The following is a 21,851-nucleotide window of genomic DNA, read 5'->3' as shown; positions in this document are numbered from 1 at the left end:
TCAAAAAAAAATCTCACCATTAAATTCTGATACTGACCAATAAACAGATATGAGGCAGGGCCCCCTGCTGACACTTTACTAATAAGTACTAAGTGAGTTGGAGGCCTGTGCTCAGTGCCTTGGCCTAGCACGTGTAAACTTTCTAAAATTACCAGGACTCTCAGCTCTTTGATGATAACAGTCTTGGCTTGGTTGTAAACCACCCTCTCATCATTAACACAGGCCACTTTCACTGACCTGGGTTTCCCCAGATCCTGGTGAACAGCCATCAATCAGAAATGATAAGATGAAAAGTCATACACCCTCTATTTGTCCCTGTTTTCTAAGAAGAGAATTTCATTCCTCAGGTCTCAGTTCCAAAGCTCTCAAAAGGCTTTTGTTTGGAAAACTGACTGTATCTACAGGAATTGTAATAATTTTTAAAAGCGCCCACAACTACTCATTTCTTAATAAGCAAATCTCCAATTTCTCCTGTCATTCTTACCCACCAGGTGGTGCTACTTCCTTACATTTCCTAAAGACCTCAACTTTTGAAGTAACTTTTTATAATAGGTTCAAGTTCCCTGTATTGACTCGCAAACTTCTGTTGTTCGAGACTCATAATGTAATAAGGAATTTTGTAAATGGAAACCAGTCAGTTGTAGTTGAAAAGCCAGTTGCAACACAATCAGATGTTTAACTTTGAAGTCACTCTTGTGTACTTAAACCAGAAGTAAGGCCAAGGTTATGGGCAAGTTGTGGTGATAGAAACCATGAAATCAGCAGACTCCACCCTTCTACTTGTGTGGTGCATTATTCCTAACAGGTATAAGAGTAGATGAGTTCTCGTGCCATAAACACTGCTTCATTAAAACACACACACACACAAAATATTACCTACAATAACCTTAGAACTGTAATTTAGCCTTTAATAAAGCTTTGTAAAGATCTTGCAATATTTTTCCTTGATCACAATATGTAAAGCAGTTTCTAAAACAAGGATAATAATATTTATCCTGAATTTAAAGGCAACCTTGGAAATGAAAGGACTTAAGTTAGGAGGAGGCAGGTGGCTGGATATATGATTTATGTTCATGGGGCCGTGGCAGAGGCAGATCAAACCCATTTGCTCTCCTGCCGTTTCCTGGTCACCTTGCAATTAGATGAGTTCAAAGGACTGGTTCTGACTAGTGAAATACTAGTGGATGTAAGTGTATTATTTGAAATGCCTTTGCAAGTGCCTCGTTTCCCTCTTTCCCTAACAGAACACCCCAGGAAGCTGCGTACTCAGGCTGGTGCATCTACAACATGGCGGCAGCTCCACTGTCCTGGGTCTCTGAATGACCATGTGGAGCAGAAAGTCTGCCAACTCATATGAGAGATGTAATGTGAACAAAAATATAAACTTATTGTGTTAAGCTACTCAGATTTTGGAGTTGATCGTAACCCTTGAGCACATGCCCAGAATAATGCCAGCTTTCTCTCTGCAAGGATGTTCTGCTCTCTTATGTCATTCCTAACCAATACATGACTTGATTCTGTTTCAGATTATTTACTTTTGGGGCCCTTGTTAGGGTGTAGACTTTAAGTCAGTCTATAGTCATCTGTATTACATACTGTGTTGGAATCCTCGACTTTCATTTTCTTCTCTTTGCAAGGATTAACCACAAAAATTTCAAGAAAAGGCATTTTAGCAGGAGCTTGGTAGGTAGAATTGTTTGAAATCCCAATAATGTCGTCTTATAATTTGTGTTACATAACCTTTATGAGCATCGATTATCTCTTTTCTAAAATAGAATTAATAAACGCACCAATCTTAGAAGTTTGATGTGAGGATTGGTAATTTTTAACATAAATAATATAATTTTCTTTTTTGCTTTTCTGAACTCATGACTTTTACCTTGGTGTTAAGAAAGTTTCCATCTGTGCAGGATGAATCTAAAATTTGTTTATATGATGAATGCAAATAGAATAAATTAAAATTCTTCTTCTGATGTACACATTTGGATTGTGCAGTAAGACTTCAGCCTTATAAGGTTGGAGGACTCAGCTTAGCAGTTAACCAGTGATGGAGAGATGTTTCCCCTTCTACCTATGGCGGCCAGCCAGGCCCTCTCTGGGGTAAAACACACTCCTTTCAAACTAAGGGTAATTATGGGAGGAAGAGGACAGTAAGAGAGTGAAGAGAGTGGATGTCTCTCTGCATTTTTCCTTCTCTGGGTTTTGGCTCTGGCCTAGACCCAGCCATTCTTTAAGTGAGAGGAACACAGAGAATGGAGAGGTGCTCTTTCACCCTTCTACTCACCATTTGAGATTCTGGGAGGCAGCAAACATGCGGGCTGCCATGTCCCAATTTGCAGCACAGGCACATAAAAATGAACTATGTTCAGGTGGAGGAAGGCCTGGAGATTTAGGCTTCCTGCATTGCCTTTGATCCTACGTGGGGTAGACTGACCCCAAGAGATTGAGCATCGGGCTGGAGAGCTTTCAGCAACATCCTGGTGGATAAAGAATATTGCACTAGAAACCAGAAGAGGCAAAGGATATTACATTCAAGGCCCCTGACACTTCCCTGTTGTCACGCAGTTGTATAAGTTGTACCCCTGCATGAGAGGACACCATCCTTAGGGAGAGAGGCAGAAGAATGGAGAAGACCATATGAGACTTTTATTCTTTAGAAAGAAACATTATACTTTTAAAGATGTTGGATTGGATTAAATTTAAATGGAATTGGACAGTTAATTTTTTTCCTACTCAAATGTAGGGGATTCACATCGAAAACCAAAGTAGTTGTAGACAAAATAAAGCAATTACATTTTATGTAATTTATTTCAGATAAGAAGTACATTCATAAATAATGTATATGTAAAATGTATACATAACATAGTATGATGTAAAATTATGACCCTGCTATATATATTAAATTCTGAATACAGTGCTCATAATAAGTGCTTAATAAATGTTAAATTAATGTTAAAATTTCCAGAATGCATGGAATCTCTTCTTGGATATTTCAGAAGCACATAAAATGTAGTATGTTAAATAAAGGATTCTTGACTGCCCACAATTCCGATTTATTTCTTCTCTGCCTTTTCTATTTCAGTAAGTGGCCTCACCATCCAGCCAATTTCCTCAGTCTTTGAGTTTTCCCTTTTCTTTCATCTCCACATCTAATCCAGCATGATATCTTTTTTTTTTTTTAATCTCAGCACTTGGTCTTTTCTTTTTTTAATTAATTAATTGATTGATTTTTAAACATCTTTATTGGAGTATAATTGCTTTACAATGTTGTGTTAGTTTCTGCTGTATAACAAGGTGAATCAGCTATATGTATACATATATCCCCATATCCCCTCCCTCTTGCGTCTCCCTCCCACCCTCTCTATCCCACCCCTCTAGGTGGTCGCAAAGCACTGGAGCTGATCTCCCTGTACGATGCAGCTGCTTTCCACTGGCTATCTATTTTACATTTGCTAGTGTATATATATCAATGCCACTCTCTCACTTTGTCCCAGCCTTCCCTTCCCCCTCCCTGTGTCCTCAAGTCCATTCTTTATTCCTTTCCTGCCCCTAGGTTCATCAGAACCACTTTTTTTCTTTTTTAGATTCCATATGTACCAGCATGAAATCTTGTTGGCTTTCTTATTAAATATGTGTTGAATCTTTCTTTCTCCCCATGTTCATTATCTAAACTTAATCAAAACCAACTGGATTTCTGCATTTAACTTCCTAATAGTCCCCCATCCATTCTGTATCTCTCCCAGAAGCAAATGTAATCTTTTAGAGACATAAGAGGAATCTGGTCAATCCCTTGTTTACAAAGTCTTTGATGACTTTCCATTGCTCTTGGAATAAAATCGAACCTCGTCACCTTCATCAGCTAAGCCCTGCGTGGTTGCTCTCTGCCTGCCTCTCTAACTTTCTCCCTCACCACTTCCCCCTTCCTCCCACAGCTCAGACCACGCAGGACTCTGAAATTGCTCACTCATGTTCTTTGTGTCTGGAATTCTCTTCCTCGGGGTCTTTGCAGGACTAGCTCCCTCACAGCCCACAGCTCTCATCTCCAGTATCACTTTAGACTTTCCTGACTCTCCTGCTCATTCTTTATCAAATGTTTATCTCCATTATAACATTTATCACAATCTATAACTATTTTCATTTGCAAGCTCTGCTTACCTGTTTGTCGTCGGTAAACGACAAACAGGTAAGCTCTGTGGGGGCAGGAATCTTGTCTATTCGCTGTTGTATCTTCATCATCCAGTACTGTTAGCTGTACATAGAGGAGTTCAATACTTATTTGCTGAAGGGAGGAAAAGGGAAGGAAAAAAGGAAGAGAGGAAGGAAGGAAGGAAGGAAGGAAAGATGTGGGTAACAAATGAACGCCCCCAAGTCCAAATCATTAATAAAATTCATTATGATGACTGTAACATATCCTATTTTCTGCTATATGTCTTAATAAACCACTTATTATTTATAATAAAATTAGCATTATTTGTTCTTTACAATCATTGCATATTCTGAACTAATGTCACAGGAAATTTTATTAATCTTGGTTATTAAATTGTTTTATCAAATTTGAAACATAATTCACCATATGGTAGTGCTAGTCATCAAATATTTCCAGCTTCTTGCCTTCAGGTAGATGGTGGGAGTGTACTTTCTGGTCCCTTTTTTGGTTGGGAGGGGCCACGTGGCTAGTTCTAGCTAATGAGTAATTAGTTGTGATGGAAGTGGTGTGTTTCATTCGCAGACAGGAGCACGTAATTACCGATACAAGGTCTTTCAAAGATTTCTTTCCTTGTGCCAACAGGATCACCAGAGAAAGTAGTAGTCTTTATGTTGCTTTTTATTATTATTTGTTCTTTAGATGCTTATAGACACTTAAGCATTTTCCCCATTTATTAAATTTTGATGAATGTATGTAACATTTGCTTTGTTTTGTAAAGCTATTACTTCAACGTGTCTTTGAAATCTATTTTTATCAACTCTTCATCTTTCATTTATTCATTCAACAAACATCCACTAAGTATCAGGCCCTCTTCTATGCTCTTGGGATAGATCAGTGAACAAAACAGACCACGATGTTCACCCTTTCAAAGCTTGAGTTGTAGAGTTGTAGAGATAGACAATAAGTATAATATTTAAGTAAATTATATAATATGTTGTAAGGTAATAAACGTCATGGAAAAGAGAAAATGTGAGTGAGACTCAGAAGTCTGAGATTTAGAGGAGGTGGTCAGGGTAGGGTCACTGGGAGAGTGAAGCACAGGCAAAGTCTTGAGGGAGCTGTGGGACTGAGCCAAGCAGATATGTGAGGGAAGAGCCCGCCAAGCTGCAGTGGATTAGCTAGGGCAATGATTCTCAGTGTTTTGGTCTCGGGTCTCTTTTACACTCTTCAAATTTGTTGAGCTTTTGTTTTATAGTTGACATTTTAGATCCCATGAAAGGGTCCTGGGGACTTACAGGGATCCCTGGGGCATCCTTTGAGAACTACTGAGCTGGAGCAAAGGCTCTTAGGGATGCACATGACTGGTCTGTTGTAGGAACTCCAAGGGTGCCTGTGTGACTAGAGAGTGATCCAGGGGAGAGTCAGGAGAGGAAGTCAGAGAGGTAGGTAACTGTGTCCCAATCATGCAGGGCCTTCCAGGATCATGTAAAACCTTAAGTTTTACTCTGAGGCACATGGGGCATCATTGAAGAGCTTTGAGCACAGAAGGGGTATGATCTGACTTAAGGTTTTAAGAGGACACTGTGGTTGCCATGTTGCAACTAGACTGGAGGACACAAGAGTGTAAGTTGGGAGACTTGTAAGAGGCCATTACAATCATTCAGGGGAGGCAACCACTTTATCAGTTAACTCTAAATACATCAGTAGGCTCATTACAAACTCCTTTTGTAATGTTACAGTGATGCCACTTCCCTCTGACTGAGTCACATTCAATGTATTCTCTTCTCTTCCCCTCATGGCCTTATGTAAAGATGTTATTTCTTAATTGCACATTTCCTGTAATTTCCTTGTTAAAAGGCAGTACCGAAAAAAAAAAATCACTTACTTTCATAACTCCTTTTTAACTAATATTTTCACTTCTTACTCTTTTATCAGCAGACTCATTTTTCTAGCTCTTTTCAAACATATACTACTTGGAAAGGCAATTATGAATTCTTTTGTTAACATTTTTGTTAGTCATCTTTTTTTTTCCAAACCCATGTTTTTTTTATTGAGCAAAAATCACCATAGAGAAACCTTTGACATATTACAGATATGGCGCCCTGAAGTACAGAACCACGTCTATTCAGAGTATTGCCTGGCCATTTAAGTTTGCCTTTAATAGTCCATTCCAACATTCAGTGAGGCCAGTGACTTCTGGAAGGTACAACCTTCTATAGTCATTCTCTGGGCTTCCTCTGGTTTTTGCAGAGATCAGACTGGTGAATTAAACAGAGATGTGATGGTGACCACAACCTCTGCATCCCACAATTTTAACGGTGACACTAATTTCCACTCTCTCACTTAGGATGTAATAATTGGTTTTCATTTACTACCTTGACTTGGGTGCAATTTCAGGGCTTCCTTACACTGATGGGTCTTACCCGCAGGACTGGAAACCAGAATGAGGTTATTGCAACTGCTAAATATATCAGCCCCAAATATACATGTGAGTACTGGAGGCATGATCACCGTGAGCCACATTTGAGTCAAGACGTCCCTGACCCCTTTCGACCCCACTTTAATGGGGTGACCATTTTGACCCTTTGGGTTTGTATGAGCCAATCAATGTCAATGCTTTATTACTGGTCCAGGTTTCCTCATTTTCTCCTCAAGTAAATGATAGACTATTAAAAAAAAAAAAAACTGTAGTATGTTTAAACTTATTTATTCTATCTCTAAAATTTGTATCACAGAGAAAATGTCACCTTCTCTTATGTCAAGATGGCTTATAACCCGTGTCTCAATCTAATAGATCAACCCTATTTTTAAACTCTTTGACTGTTTTAAAGCAGTGGTGTACTCAAATTTGGTCGTGCCAGTAGCCATGGCAACCACAGACCTCAAAGGCTACCTTTGCGGAAAGTCACTGTTAGGATTTGGCAGCCCTCCACCGTGGACCCTCAGCTCACACCCGCTGAGGTGGGAAAGAGGCATCAAACGTGGCCTCCAGTGGTGAGAAGATTGGAGGCGCTGGCTGGGTTCTTGCAGGTGTGGAGACCCACAGAAGCCTAACACGGAGCAGATTATTTTTATTTTCTGGTCAATGAAAAGACCCAAACCTAAATTATATAAAAGGAGAGGATAATGGAAATGGAAAATTTCTAAGAATAAAGAGAAGAAAATTAGTGAAATAATTTGAAACACTTTTCCTAGCTCAAGAAAATGCATTTGATAATTTCCTGAATGTCTCTAAAAGTATGGTTATACATTTTGCTATAATGAAATTTTAAGTCAGTTTTAATGAAATTCGATTCACAAACAGTACAATTCACCCATCTTTAGTGTGAAGCTTCGTGAGCTGTGACAAATATAAAGGATAATCACCACCCCAACTGAGATAGAAAACCTTTCTATAACTTCAAAACTTAACTCCTTCAAAAAAAGAGTGGATATATGTATATGTATAACTGATTCACTTTGCTGTACAGCAGAAACTACCACAACATTATAAATCAGCTACACTCCAATAGGAATTAATTTCCTCTATACCCTGTCATGGAGCCAAATTCACATCCCTCCCTGACCTGACAAACCTGTCCATTATATCCTCTGTAAGTTAAAATCTGTAGTCAAGAAAATCCCCTAGATCATACATCTCTTTTTCTGAATGGTCACTTAACTTTCTTGATATAACAGAAAACTGGCTGTCTTCTGCTTCCCCTGCAGCATTGTTTTTAAGTTTATTTTTTAATTATGGTAAAGTAAACATACAATCAACTTACCATTTTAATGATTTTTCAAATGTACAGTTCAGTGATATTAAGTATATTCACATTGTTGTGCAATCATCTCCACTGTCTACCTCCTGGACTTTTTTCCCTGAAGCCCTCTTGATTGATGGTTATTTTCTCTCTCACCTGTCACCTCCCATTGGACAGGGAAGGAGCAGGTGTCTCCTCATTACTGTTTGGGACCATTGCCCTTCCATCAGCTACTTATTGGACAACCCCAATTTACTGAAGCATATGGCATCAGTTTAAACTGAACATCAGGCCAAACATCTCAGAGGTGCATCATCCACAGATCCCTAGTTGCAATGACCAGATTTTAGCACTTTGGTCACTTGTTATAGAGTTAAATTCAAAGTTTAATAAAAAAAAGTTAATATTTTTCTTTTTTCTTTGGCTTAAATCCTTTGGGAACATATCTGTCATGAGAGAAGGGAGGTATGTTTTGCTTCTTCTCCATTGTCTTTCTTCCAAATACTAGGCTGCTGCTGGCTCCTTCAGGGTGGAAGAGGGAATGGAGTGGCTTCAGGGAGAAGCAGGAAGTGTTTACTTGAGAAGTATCAATCTATAATTGAGTCTTTAAACCTGACTTTCCTCTTACGAGGGGTTTCATGGCAAAACGAGAAAAAGTTAAAAGACAATGAGAAACTGGGAAATACTTCATGCTATTTAATGGAACTACATAATATATTTCATAATATATGTAACAAACTCCTAATTGATCACATATGTATGTTGTTTCTAGCTTTTCTCTATTGCAAATATAGCTCCCATGAGCACAATTTTGTCAATAATGTTTTCCCATTTAAATCGATTTTATTTTTAAAAGAATTTTTAAGTTCACAACAAAACTGAGCAGAAAGTACAGAGTTTTCCTACACCCCCTGTCTCCACACATGCACAGTCGCCCCCGCTGTCAGTATCCCGCATCAGAACGGTACATTACAGCCGATGAACGTAGAGTGATGCATCATCCTCACCCAAAGTCTACAGTCTACATTAGGGTTAACTCTTGATGTTGTACGTTCTACGGGTTTTGAAAAATGCATAATGACATGAATCCACGATTATCGTATCATATAGAATAGTTTCACTGCCCTAAAAGTCCTCTGTGCTTTTCCTGCTTATCCCTTCCTCCCTCCTAACGCCTGGAAGCCACTGAATTTTTTACTGTCTCCGTTGCCTTTTCCAGAGTGTTATAATATACTGAGAAAACTTTTCAGATTGGTTTCTTTCACTTAGTAATATGCACTTCAGTTTCCTCCATGTACTTTCATGGCTTGATAGCACACTTATTTTCAAGGCTGAATTATATGCCATTGTCTGAATGTACCACAGTTTACTCATCCATTCACCTATTGAAGGGCATCTTAGTGGCTTCCAACCTTTGGCAATTATGATTAAAGCTGCATCCTTGTGCAGATTTTTGTGTGGACATAAGTTTTTAAGTAATTTGGGTAAATACCAAGGAGCAAAATTTCTCTATCGAATTGTAAGAGTATATTTAGCATTGTAAAAAACTGGCAAACTGTCTTCCAAATTAGCTGTTGCATTTTGCATATCTTCTTTAGGGAGGTGTCTATTCAGACCTTTTCCCTTTTAAAATCAGGTTGTTGAGTTTTAAGAGTTTTTGGTAGATTTTGGCTAATAATCTTTTATCAGATATGTTTTTTGCAAATATTTTCTCCCAGTCTTCAGCTTGTCTTTTCATTCTCTTGATATCATCTTTCACAGAGTAGAAGTCTTTAATTTTCCCAAAGTCCAGCTGATCAAATCTTTCATGAATTGTGTCTTTGTTGTTGTATCTAAAAAGTCATTGCCATGCTCAAGATCATATAGATTTTCTCCTATGTTATCTTCTAGGGGTTTTACAGTTTTGCATCTTACATTTAGGTATCTGTAACTCTTTGCAATGTGTAGAATTATGTTGGTTTCACCACTGTATCCCTAGACCTGGCTCATTGCCTGAATCACATCAGATACTCAATAAAGATTTGTTGTATATATGTTATGACTCAGAAAATTTAAATCTAGTTTTATATTCTGAATAATAAAAATGACTAGAAAATGGAATAAATCTAAGCACCATAAGGAAAGAATTAATTATATTTAAAAATTCGTACAATTCACAAAGCATAATTTTTTACCGTGGTAGAAGTTTATAATAAAATTCATACTGGGGACCAAGATAAGTCAGTAATAAGTTTTCCATAGGCTAGTGTAAAAGATAGAGGGTGTAACTTCTATACAAATAGAAAACGTGATTAAAATCCTTTAGAAAAGGAAACGTTTAACTGGATTTTACTAAAGCACAATGTTTTGGATTTTTAGCATCTTTGTCTCTGAAAAGTTTAATGTAATACCGTAATAGAGCGCTGCAGTGCGCAGCCCTTAGCCCTCGGCCATTGCTGTGCGCTGTTACCGCGCCCCACACCGCCCCGCCGCCCGCACTCCGTTACCAGGCAACAGTTACCGGGAAACCATTAACGCGGGAAGATTAGAGCGGGTTAGAAGTCCTGCTCAGCCATTGGTCGGCACTGCAGTGGACCGCCCCCCCCCCCCAACCCGCACCAAGCGATCAACTCTCAAGGAGCGACCGTTAGAGGGGCACTGAGCCAACAGTCTGCAGAGTGGTGGTCGTCAGGTGGAGAGTGAGGGATCCCGGCCTTTTCCCCGGGGCCCTCCAGCTCACCCGGCCTCGGGCTGGCGGGCCTCGGGCTGGGGGCGGGGGGCCCCAGGGCACAGGCTGGGAGTGTGTCCCGCAGGGCTCCAGAGCCCTCGCCAGGACTGCCCACTGGCCGGGCCCAGGCCCTGAGGCGGCAGCGAACCTCCCCCCAGTCCCTGCCTCTGCGACCTAATGGCAGCGGCAGTCTGCAATGGGACACAGTCTGGGGGACCTGGCCCCCACCGTTTAGGCGGCCTGAGAGCCTGAAGGCCAGTTGGGTCCTGGGTGCCTGGCTCCCTCAGCGGTGACAGCTGGGCAGGGTCTGGGGACCTGGCCCTGAGGGAGCCACCAACTGAGATCTGCCTCTTCAGCTGGGCCTGGGCACTGGCGGGAGGACCCAGACTGGGTGCTGGACGAACACGCCGGGTGCCTTGGGACCTTCCCCTTTCTTGTCAGAACAGAGAGTAACATTTGTTTGGTGGAGATTTATAGGAATAGCCTTACCTGACTTTGACCTGACCTCAAGAACAAAGGATCTGACACCAAGAAGTTTGCAACAACCAACCACGCCCCTCCCTCACCTTTCCGATAAAAGGGCTTTGCTGAAAGCTTTCAGGGAATTTGGGGTTTTTTAAGGCATGAGCCACCCATCTCCTTCATGGCCCTGCAGTAAACCTTTCTCTGTTCCAGACTCTGACGTTTTGGTATTGTTTGGCCTCACTGTGTGTCCGGCACACGGACTTGCATTTAGGTAACACTTCCATGGTGAGATCTCACTGGCTGGAATGCATAATTATTAGTCCTTGTTGGGGAAGATTCTTTGGCAGTTTTTGGCTCAACTGTCTATTTAGAAGGGACTTAGTCAAGTTTCATTTGGGAATTGCTTGGTAAAAATACAGTCCAATTTCTTCATGGGAAAACCATGGATTTAAACTATTAGTTGGTTTTTAGGTTTATTTATGTACCCAAGAGAAGATAGCACCAAAATCCATAATCAACAGCAGGTAAGTGCCATTTCTACCTGTTTTCTATTTTAGCCTGTACTAATTCCAAAGGTAATTGCTTTGTTTTAAAAATCAAACAAACCAACAAATGAACAAATACACTTTTGAGGCCAGTGCATTTCAAATAACAAGCCAGGTATTACTTACTGTTAGTACCATTTGATATTTCTTTTTGTTCTGTTTAATTTTTGATAAAATGCCAAATGGTTAATGTAGTCAGAATTATAGGAAATTAAAACCAGAACAGCTAGCAGAGAGAGTTTGCATAGCTCAAGATTTGGGTGAAAATTTTTACTTTGGTTTTTATTCACTGGATTTATTTTCACTTTTCCAGTTTAAAGAAAAAAACCTCATTTTTTCTTCCCTGTTAAGATAAAGGTATAAATTCAGCTTAAACACTACCATGAGTTTACTTGATCTGCTATTCATTGTGTAACATAAAACTAAAGGAACATTTAACTCCGTCACATATAATTTATCTTCCTCTTCTTATTTTTAAGGAGACTGCTGTGATGGTGAAAACTATGAGCCATGTGTAACCCATGGGTGGCATGGTTAGGAGTGCTGCTGCTCTAGATAGGGTTCACTCATTCAGCCCTCAAGCCAGCAATGCCTCCAGTGATCACGAAATGACCTTTCGGACTTCCCTGGTGGCGCAGTGGTTAAGAATCCGCCTGCCAATGCAGGGGACACGGGTTTGAGCCCTGGTCTGGGAAGATCCCACATGCCGCGGAGCAGCTAGGCCCGTGAGCCACAACTACTGAGCCTGTGCTCCAGAGCTCGCGAGCCAGAACTACTGAGCCCGCGTGCCACAACTACTGAAGCCCGCGCGCCTAGAGCCTGTGCTCCGCAACAAGAGAAGCCACATAGAAATAAGAAGCCTGCGCACCGCAACGAAGAGTAGCCCCTGCTCGCCGCAAATAGAGAAAGCCTGCGTGCAGCAATGAAGACCAAACACAGAGAAAAATAAATAAATAAATTAATTAATTAAAAAGAAATGACCTTTCAACATTTTCTGGGCTGCCCCAACAATGCAGTGTCAGCATTTCTTCAATGTGGATCTGAACCCTCAATTATTTAATATTATATCAAATCCTTTAGAGACTCAGAGTGGATCAACAATTGCCATACTTTATCCAAATGAATTAGGATATTCATTATCCTAATTTCTCTCCAGAGGGAAAATCCTTTAATGGAGGGATACCACAGATTATGAGCCTTTCCAAACACCTTAGGAAGACCACTGATGACACTGCAAAAGTTGTCCCTTGATGGAGGTCAGAAGGTCTTGTTGTCATTGACTGGGAAATCTGGAAGCCACAATGGGACAGAAACTGGGGCAATAAAATAATGTAAAAACACTACTCCTTAGCCTTTACCAGAAACCACCATCCTGATTGGTCAGAAATGACAGTGAAAACAGTTGCCCAAGAGGAATTTGAAACTGCTGGAAGGAGTATTATGAATGCTACTCTCACACTGGCTTTAGAAATGAGACTAAAATGTGGATTATAGGATAAATCCACAGACCTACACAGGTAAATGCCCAAGCGATGAAATTTTCTGCAATGACCAACTCCAGTGGCTATGGGAAAAAAGCAGAGCACTTTATAGTTCCATATATTTGGATAAAATATTGAAGTCAAGTTTAAAAGCTTTGAAATTTGTCCATTATCAAGTTAGAGAAGCTATGAGAATTGCTGAAATGGCTAGACATGACTATGTTTTACCAGTTTTAATTTTTTCCAGACCATTTTATTTGCATAATATTGAAGCTTTGTCACAGGTAAGAAGAAATAAGTCACACATAAAAAATGGAAATTTAGTAGAATAACTCTATAAAGTTTAGGGAAAAAATGTTTTAGGATGTTTATTTCCCCTTAAAAATAGAACGCTATTCTATTATGAAAGCTATATATTCCTTCAACTGTCAAGCCAATTCTGAAAAAGTGTCACTGACAGATGTTTACTTAGAGTTTTTAGATGATGATTCCTACCAGCTTAGCATTTAAAAGGGTTTCCTGCAGAACAGTTGTTAAGCTTAAGTTAAATCATGTAACATAGATTAATTTTGACCAGGGAGAAATTTCATGTTAAAGAAGCTCTTAATATGAAAGAGTAGCAGCAATTTTCCAAAACAAAAATATACAAAGTAGAGCTTGGGTAAATTATTAACCGAGTATATTTTCAATATATTGCATTTTTAAGTTTTAATTAGGTTACTTGAAAAATATAGATCCTGTTGATTTTATCTTTGTGAGTCTACATTGTGATCTAGTGGTGAGTGTCAAGGCACTAAAAGTGGTTTATATAAATAGATAGATATTGTTCTTAGACTTAACACAAGGTAAGAAGGACAAAGATGTGGGAATGAGCTGTTTTGGAAGATAATGAGTTTGTAGACACTTGGAAGTGTTCAAGCTTTAGTTAGATTGTCACTTAGGACATTATTATAGGGATTCAATCATTGGATGTGTGGCTAGATGAGAAAACCCTTAAATCTCCATCCATACCTGTAAACTCACAATTCTGTTATTCTAGTACCCAAAAGAGAAGCAGGGCTGTTGGATAGATAACACACAGATCACCTTCTTAAACCACTTACGTTTGAGATAAGGACATTTAAATGCAGTATCAATTCTTCCTCAAATATTTTACAATAAAATCTATTGACCCAAACACTGTTGATTAGACTTGATGTTTCCATCCTTTCAGGATTACTCAGTATTATTCAAAATGAAATGTTCATTCAATAAGTTTAGGAGGAAAAGAAACATAGCACCGTGACAAAAAGTTAGAGGATCTCAGAGGTCTCTAACCCGCCTCTCACTCAGACATGGATCTTTTCTTACCTGCTTTAGCACTTTTTGATGGGGCTCTCCCTATTCCAGAAGGAAAACTGCCCTATGGGGACAGTATTAATCCCTGGAAAGTTCTTGAGTATGTTGAGTATGTTGAGTCTACTCTGCCTCTGGATGACTTCATACCACTACTAGTTCTAATTCTCACTTCTCGTGCAACACAGAATAAATCAAATCCTTATTTCAAAAGTCAGTTCTCCAGGTATTTGAAGACATCAGTCATGCCTACCAAAGTCTTCTCAATAAGTTATTCCTCAAGTAACAGATCTCTCAAATCAAGTCACTTTCTCAAATCCTTTTGGGAAAAAGACTAGGTTATATTTATTCATTCAAAAAATATTGAGTTCCTACAGTGTGTCAGATAAAATATGTTATTAATAATATTGAGTAGAAAATAATAATAATCCATGCAGATAGTTTGTCTTGATAGAAAATGAGAGAATGAGATGAGCCATATTTTAACGAAAGTCTTTTTCATAACTTTCCCATTTTTTGGTACTTTTTGATTTTGGAAGTAAATTATGGGCTAAATAAATGAGCTCTACTTCAGAAAACTAAAACTCTAGAATTACCTGAGTAATAGTATATTGAAGTGTTTTAATACTATCTTGTTGCTTTCCATGTTTCACATATCAACAAACAGTATGGATCTTTCTCATTTATTGTCTAAATAACATTTATTATGTTATCATAATATCATTATGTTCTTCATATTATAATTATGAAATCACTTAAAACCAACTCTGCTGAATATTTTCTTTCCAGTGTCTCAATTTAACTGAGAGACTTGATTTTCATTTAATGAACACAATACTAGTTAGTATAATGGAAGAATGATTTTCTTTCTTGTTTCATTACTTAGACAAATTGTGAAACACAAGTACTAGTGTTAGAAGAGACTTCATACAATGCAGAGGAGCTTTGCTGTAGCATGGCCACTTTCTCATTCTGGCTTTTGACCACTTTGCCCTTCTACTGGATCTCTGATTCTCCACTCCTTGTAGGGGAGGAAAGAATGCAGATGGTCCGTCAGTCATTCCCTCTGTCTTTCATCTCTCCCTATTTCCTGCTTCTTTACTCTTGGTCTATAATCATGAATGTAACCTCCTCTGTTTCTCATCTTGATGAATTATAATCTACTTAGTCACCCAACTTGAGAGTCACTTGGATGCCTCCCTTCTCTTTCCATTACCCAGTAGGTAACTGAAACTTACCCATCTTAATTTCCAAATAACTGTTCAGTCTGTCCCCTCTGCTTTACAAGGACTGACCTTGCCTTTGTTGAGGCCCTCATCATTTCTCACTGAACAGTTTCCATCATCTCCTATTTGGGGGTCCCTGCCTGGCATCTTGACATCCCCCTCCACTATGATTTTTTGTGACAGCCAAAAATACCTATCAGAGTTGCAAATGGGGACTTCCCGGGTGGCACAGTGGTTAAGAATCCGCCTGCCAATGCAGGGGACATGGGTTCCATCCGTGGTCCAGGAAGATCCCACATGCTGAGGAGCAACTAAGCCAATGGGCCACAACTACTGAGCCTGCGCTCTAGAGCCCACGAGCCACAACTACTGAACCCCTGCGCCACAGCTACTGAAGCCCACACACCTAGAGCCTGTGCTCCACAGCAAGAGAAGCCACCACAATGAGAAACTCACGTACCACAATGAAGAGTAGCCCCCCCTCGCCGCAACTAGAAAAAGCCTGGGTGCGGCAACGAAGACCCAACACAGCCAAAAATAAATAAATAAAATAAAATAGGTAAATTTATTTTTTAAAAAAAGTTGCAAATGTGTGGCCTTCCAGTACTAAAACTTTCTTGTAGTTAAACACTAGGACTTTAAAATAGCGTAATAAAATAAAATAGCATAAAAGACACTTGTATTTGGATCCTACTTATATACAATGATTCAGATGCCTTTACTTCTCCCCAAGTCCCCTGTGCTTTTTATCGTAAGAGTTACTGGCACTTCTCTGGATGGATCATGCTTTTTCGTACATATGAGCCTCTGCCATTTTTCTTCCTTCTGGATATAAAACTCTGCTCTCTGTAGTCAATTTTATCAATTTATACTAATTTCCAAAGACCCTTCTAAAATTTCACCTCTTTTTTTTTTTTTTAAACATCTTTATTGAAGTATAATTGCCTTACAATGGTGTGTTAGCTTCTGCTTTATAACAAAGTTCACCTCTTGAAGGAAGTCTTCCCAGACTCTTCCATGCAGCATTAAGCACTTCCTCTAATCTATATATATCTTGTTGGTGCTAATATGTAATTTAATTTGTTATGCTGTAATTATATATGTCTGTCTCAATCATCACACTGAAGTACTCCCTCAAGAACAGGAACTGGAATCTATTTCATTTTTATATTCCTAGTGTCTAGAATATTGCCTGGAACATCATAAATATTTATCAGGTAAGTATCCCAGGCAGAATTACCCTTTCCAATTCTGCTCTATAGTCCTTTGTTTTAGACACAAAGATAACATTAGCAATGCGCTCTTTACCACAGTTGATGGATTGAGACTTACTGAATTGTCAATGACTAAATATGGTTGGCACAAACCACTTGTGATCCTTCTCTTTTCTAGGAGGACTTAGTACATACAATTGGTGAGAGTGCAGCATTGGGGACGGCAGGAATAATATTGTGGGAAGGATATGAATATTCTGATTCAAAGGTAAGCAGTGATTACTCCGTCAGCATCTTGGAGGTCTTCTAGATATTGATTTTTTTTTTTTTTAATTTTTCAGGTTGGAGACAAACGGTTGCAGATTACCTACTCACTTGACTTTAATAAAGCGCAAAGAGGACAGGCACTCACATTGAGCACTTTGTACCAGCCACTGTGGCTGGTAGTAACGTGGAAAGGGCACAAGTTTTCCAATCAGACAACCCTAAGTGAAAATTCAAATTTTAAATTCTAGGGGTGTAATCTTGGACAAGTTAATTAACCTCTCTGAGACTTCATTTCTCCATCTAAAAAAAAGGACTGAAATAAAACCTACTTTGCCAGAATTTTGGTAGATTAAATGATGTAATATATATGTGGCAAAGAAAAAGAATACTAAACTTTAAAAATAAATATTTTGTCATCCACATGGAGGATGGATTCTCCAAAAGTGATTCTTTATTTTCTGATTATCTATGATAGAAATGCTCATGGGAGGAAAAATATATTTATATAAACTTTTATTAACAATCTACTCTTGATAGAAATGCTCACATGGAATAACTCTATTATTTTTCCACAACTGACTTTGGACATGTTCAGTTGGTGGCCTGTCACACTACCTAAGTGAAAATTCTGAAACCACAGTTTTTCCTCACTTCTAGGTATTAACAAATAGTTCAATTTTCAGGTATTAAAACATCCAGTCTCATAAAATATAAAAACAGCCACGTCTTTCTCGTTCGGCATTGCACGAGTCAGCGTGGTGGGGTTAGTAAGAGCAGGAGGCCTGGGGTTGAATTGCTTGGGTTCCAGTGTTCACTTTTTGTTACCTACTAGCCATTTGACCTTGAGCAAATCTCTACAATTTCTTTATCTGTAAAATGAGGCGAATAATAGTATCTATCTCATAGGGCTGTTATGAGAATTACATTATTCATACATGTAAAGCACTTAAAACAGTACCTGGCACATGGTAAGTGCCATATAGGTGGTGGTTTTTATTATCCAGGTTAAAACTTCTTGCTTCTCCTCCCCACACCCCAAGCCTGGGTCTCAGTTATGGGGAAGAGGAGTACCATCAATTTCGTTGCTCATTTGCTTCAAGGATGGGTAAGGAGACTAGGGTGGAGAGGAGACAGCTGGGCAAGGTAATTTTTATTTATTTGGTGACATTTATAATTATTGTTGTCTCTTGAAGACCTTCGCACATGGCTGCCATGTAGGGTCTGGCTCCTTCTTGCATGAGGGGCCCTTGAGATTTGGTTAGGGACCCTCCCAACACCCATACAACTTGCACCTCCAAGCTTTTGCTCCTGAGGCATTGGAAAGAGGGAGCTGGCATATGCTGAGATGGGGAAGGCTGTCAGAGCTGCAGGTTGGGAAGAGGATCAGGAGATCAGATTGGAGTAGGTTAAGGTTGAACTGTTTGTGAGACATCCAGGTGGAGATGTCAAACAGGCAGGTGGGTGTACAGTCAGTCAGGGATAAAGCCTAGGAAATACACATTTGGGAGTTCTATTTAAGGCAGTGAGATGGGATGAGTTTATCCAGAGAGAGTATAGCTGGAGAAGAGAAAGGATCCAAGAACTAAGCCTAGGGCACTCCAGGGTTAAGACGTAGGGAAGTTGAGCAGGAGCTAGTAAAGGAGATTAAGAAGGAGCATTCAGTGAGATAGGAAAAAACCAGGAGAGTGTGACATCCTGGAAGATGAGTGAAGAAGGAATTTCAAGGAAGAGGGCTGGGACAGAACAGGGGATGCCGCAGTTGAACTTGATTGGGTTTACCTGTGTTCTATGCTCTCTGTGATTACAGTCTCCCCCCAGTCTTTTCTTTTCTCCCTCCTCCCTCCCCCTTTCCTTCTTTCTTTCTTCCTTCCTTCCTTCCTTTCTTTCTTTCTCTCTCTCTCTTTCCCTTCCTTCCTTCCTTCCCCCTTCCCTCCCCCCACTTTCTTTCTTTTTCTTCCTTTCTTTTTTATTCTATGGTTTCCTGGTTTTATTTTTTTCCATCTGTCCTAGAAACCTCCTCAGATGCCTCAGATAAGGAGTCTTGCCCTGACTAAAAATGGCATTTGTTCCTAAATATAGTATGAGGCTGGCCTAGACTGAATGTGCCTTGAACAAAAATATTACCCACAGGATTTTCAGAACTTGTAATTGCCCAAGTGATCCTTGTTCAACTGCCTGCCATTAGGTGCTTTATTCTGCCTTATGACTTTGCATTTGAACCCCTAAATCCTTATTAGATGGATTCACATTTCTGGGTCCTCTTCTCCCAGAGAAACTATCCCACTGTTTTAAGTTAATTGGAGTTTTTTATGCAAAATAACTGACACGTTAGTTGAAAACACACTTTATGTTTATTGAATCTACTAGGATTTTCCCATGGTCCTTCCTTTATGGATCAAGGCAGGCTCTGATGAAGATTCTAGCCAGATTATTCTGGGTTAGCTGATGATGTCATTTCAATTAGGCTAGCCCATCCTAGCCGCACAGTGTGATCATCCATAGGTGGAAATGTGTCCTAGTGTTAAAGCCCCAAATTGTGGACACATCAATGGCACCCAACCGTAGGCTTGTGGGAAGACAACCTTACTTTCTATATGCTGTACAAGTGACTCAGGCATTTGGTTGTAAATAATGATCTTTTATAGACTCTCCTACAACCCAACTGATGAATAAATAATGGATGATATATTTATACTATGAAACTGAATCACAGCTAAATTTTTTTTTAAAAAAGGGCTACATGTATGAACATGGGGGAAAAAAATCTCAAGAATGTTGTTTGAAAAGCAAGTTGTATAAAATAAAATATCCCCAATAATATAAATTTATATAAAAATTTAAAAACACACTGGGACTTCCCTGGTGGTGCAGTGGTTGGGAATCCGCCTGCCAATGCAGGGCACACAGGTTCGATCCCTGGTCTGGGAGGATCGCACATGCTGCGGAGCAACTAAGCCCGTGCGCCACAACTACTGAGCCTGCGCTCTAGAGACCGCGAGCCACAACTACTGGGCCCACGTGTCACAACTACTGAAGCCTGCGCGCCCTAGAGCCCGTGCTCTGCAGCAAGAGAGGCCACCGCAATGAGAGGCCCGCGTACCGCAGTGAGCAGTGGCCTCCGCTCGTCACAGCGCGGGGGAGCCCGCGCGCGGTGGCGAAGACCCAACGCAGACAAAAATAAATTAATTAATTAATTAAAGAAAAAAGAAAAGTATAAAAAAATAAAAACCGCAAAATAATATTACATATTGTTCATAATTACATTTATATGTAGTAAAGTTGTAAAAACATGGATGCAAGGACTACGCCCCGCCCCCAACTTCAAGAGGACGGTTATCTCTGCAGAGGTAAGAAGAGGAATGGGATAACTTGGCAGTCTTAGAAAAATCTGACCTGATATTAACATAGATGGAGTATCAGTGTCAAAATTGTTTCACAATTAAATTTAAATTAAAAAAAAAAACCCACGTTAATGATTTTCTTTGTAAAGTGTTACTACAACTATCTCTTTAAGGATAGTCTCTAGTGGAAAAATGTGGAATCATCTCCCCCTGAAAATGGTATGAAATTGGTTCGTTGGTGTATTCCTAATCAAAGGCATGGATCATCACTTCTGGGACTTTATAAGGGCTTAGTCTATCATTTAAATGGTTAATCACTGAAGCACTCTTTCTTCCCAGCCTTACCAGATATAAAAAGTCAGGTATTAACAAATACCGCCTGGATAATGGAATCACATTTTGAAAGTGATCTAAATAGATCTCTGTTTTTCCTACAGGAGACCTGCTTGTCTGTGCAAAAATTTATTCAAGGGCCATTGGGCCATTATGCTGTTAACGTGACAACTGCAGCCAAACCCTGCAGTCAAAGTCTATGTCACAATACTGGAAGATGTGTTCAAAAAGCACCTGAATCCTCCTCCTATCTGCATATGCCTGAAAGTCGCAGTAAGAAATATGTCCTAAGTAAGAGCTTGAGAGTTATCATTTCTCCAGCCAATAAACTGAAGACAAGAAAGGACACGAAGGATGGGTTTGCGTGTCACTGCTGTCATGGCTGGCATGGAGAGTCTTGCCAGCAACATTCTTCGGATGTCTTGAGAGGAAAGGATAAGGCTCCTATGGCTAACTTTAAATTATCGGTTTTTCTCATCATGACCTTCTCTGTGATTCTGTTGATTTTTTTTACCCCTTACGACAACGTCAATTTTTCCTTGAAATACTGAAGGGTAGGAGATGCTGATTTTTTTTCTTTAACTTCAATCTACTTCTAAAATATCTGTTGGCTTTAAAGTAAAATAAATAAATAAATAAAGGGTATTCACTGCTCCATAGAGCCATTAGATAGAGCAATTATTTATTGGGTGCTTGCTTCATGCGAGGCACGAAGGATAAGGATGTGAATGCACCGAAGTCTCTGTCCTTGGGGAGCTTAAATTATTGTGGGAAAATGAACGGTCATAAATAAACAAATACATTTATATCAAATGGTGCTAAGTGCAGTGGAGGGTAACAAAGCAGGGTAAAGGGATTAGGGAGTGTGGGAGAGCACTGGAAATTACATCTAAGGTCGTGAAATGTGGCTCCCTAATGAGAGGACCTGAAGGCCGGAGGAGCAGATCACAAATGTGTCTGAGAAGAGCATTCTTGGATTAGGGAAGAGCAAATGCAAAAGTCGTTAAGTCAGAGCAGGTTTGGAGGGTTTCAGGGCCTCAGGAAGGC

General features: G+C 39.6%; 1 protein-coding gene and 1 long non-coding RNA gene across 2 annotated transcripts in view; both read left to right on the top strand.

Annotated features, from left to right (window-relative positions):
- The window catches only part of LOC132371270 (uncharacterized), a 57,908-nt gene extending 45,326 nt beyond the window's left edge, over nucleotides 1–12,582 (top strand). Inside the window, exon 3 of the mRNA XM_059932511.1 lies at nucleotides 12,087–12,582. Within this exon, the coding sequence (XP_059788494.1) occupies nucleotides 12,087–12,099 (13 nt within the window). The 3' untranslated portion in view covers nucleotides 12,100–12,582. The remainder of the gene's footprint in view (nucleotides 1–12,086) is intronic.
- Nucleotides 12,583–12,741: 159 nt separating this feature from the next.
- Nucleotides 12,742–17,449, top strand: LOC132371419 (uncharacterized). The gene is made up of 3 exons (XR_009504843.1): nucleotides 12,742–13,124; nucleotides 17,042–17,131; nucleotides 17,205–17,449. It is a non-coding gene; the product is annotated as an uncharacterized LOC132371419 (long non-coding RNA).
- The last annotated feature ends 4,402 nt before the right edge of the window (nucleotides 17,450–21,851 follow it).

This window comes from Balaenoptera ricei, chromosome 9, assembly GCF_028023285.1.
Source record: "Balaenoptera ricei isolate mBalRic1 chromosome 9, mBalRic1.hap2, whole genome shotgun sequence".
NCBI lineage: Eukaryota > Metazoa > Chordata > Mammalia > Artiodactyla > Balaenopteridae > Balaenoptera > Balaenoptera ricei.
This window is presented reverse-complemented; position numbering and strand designations above follow the sequence as displayed.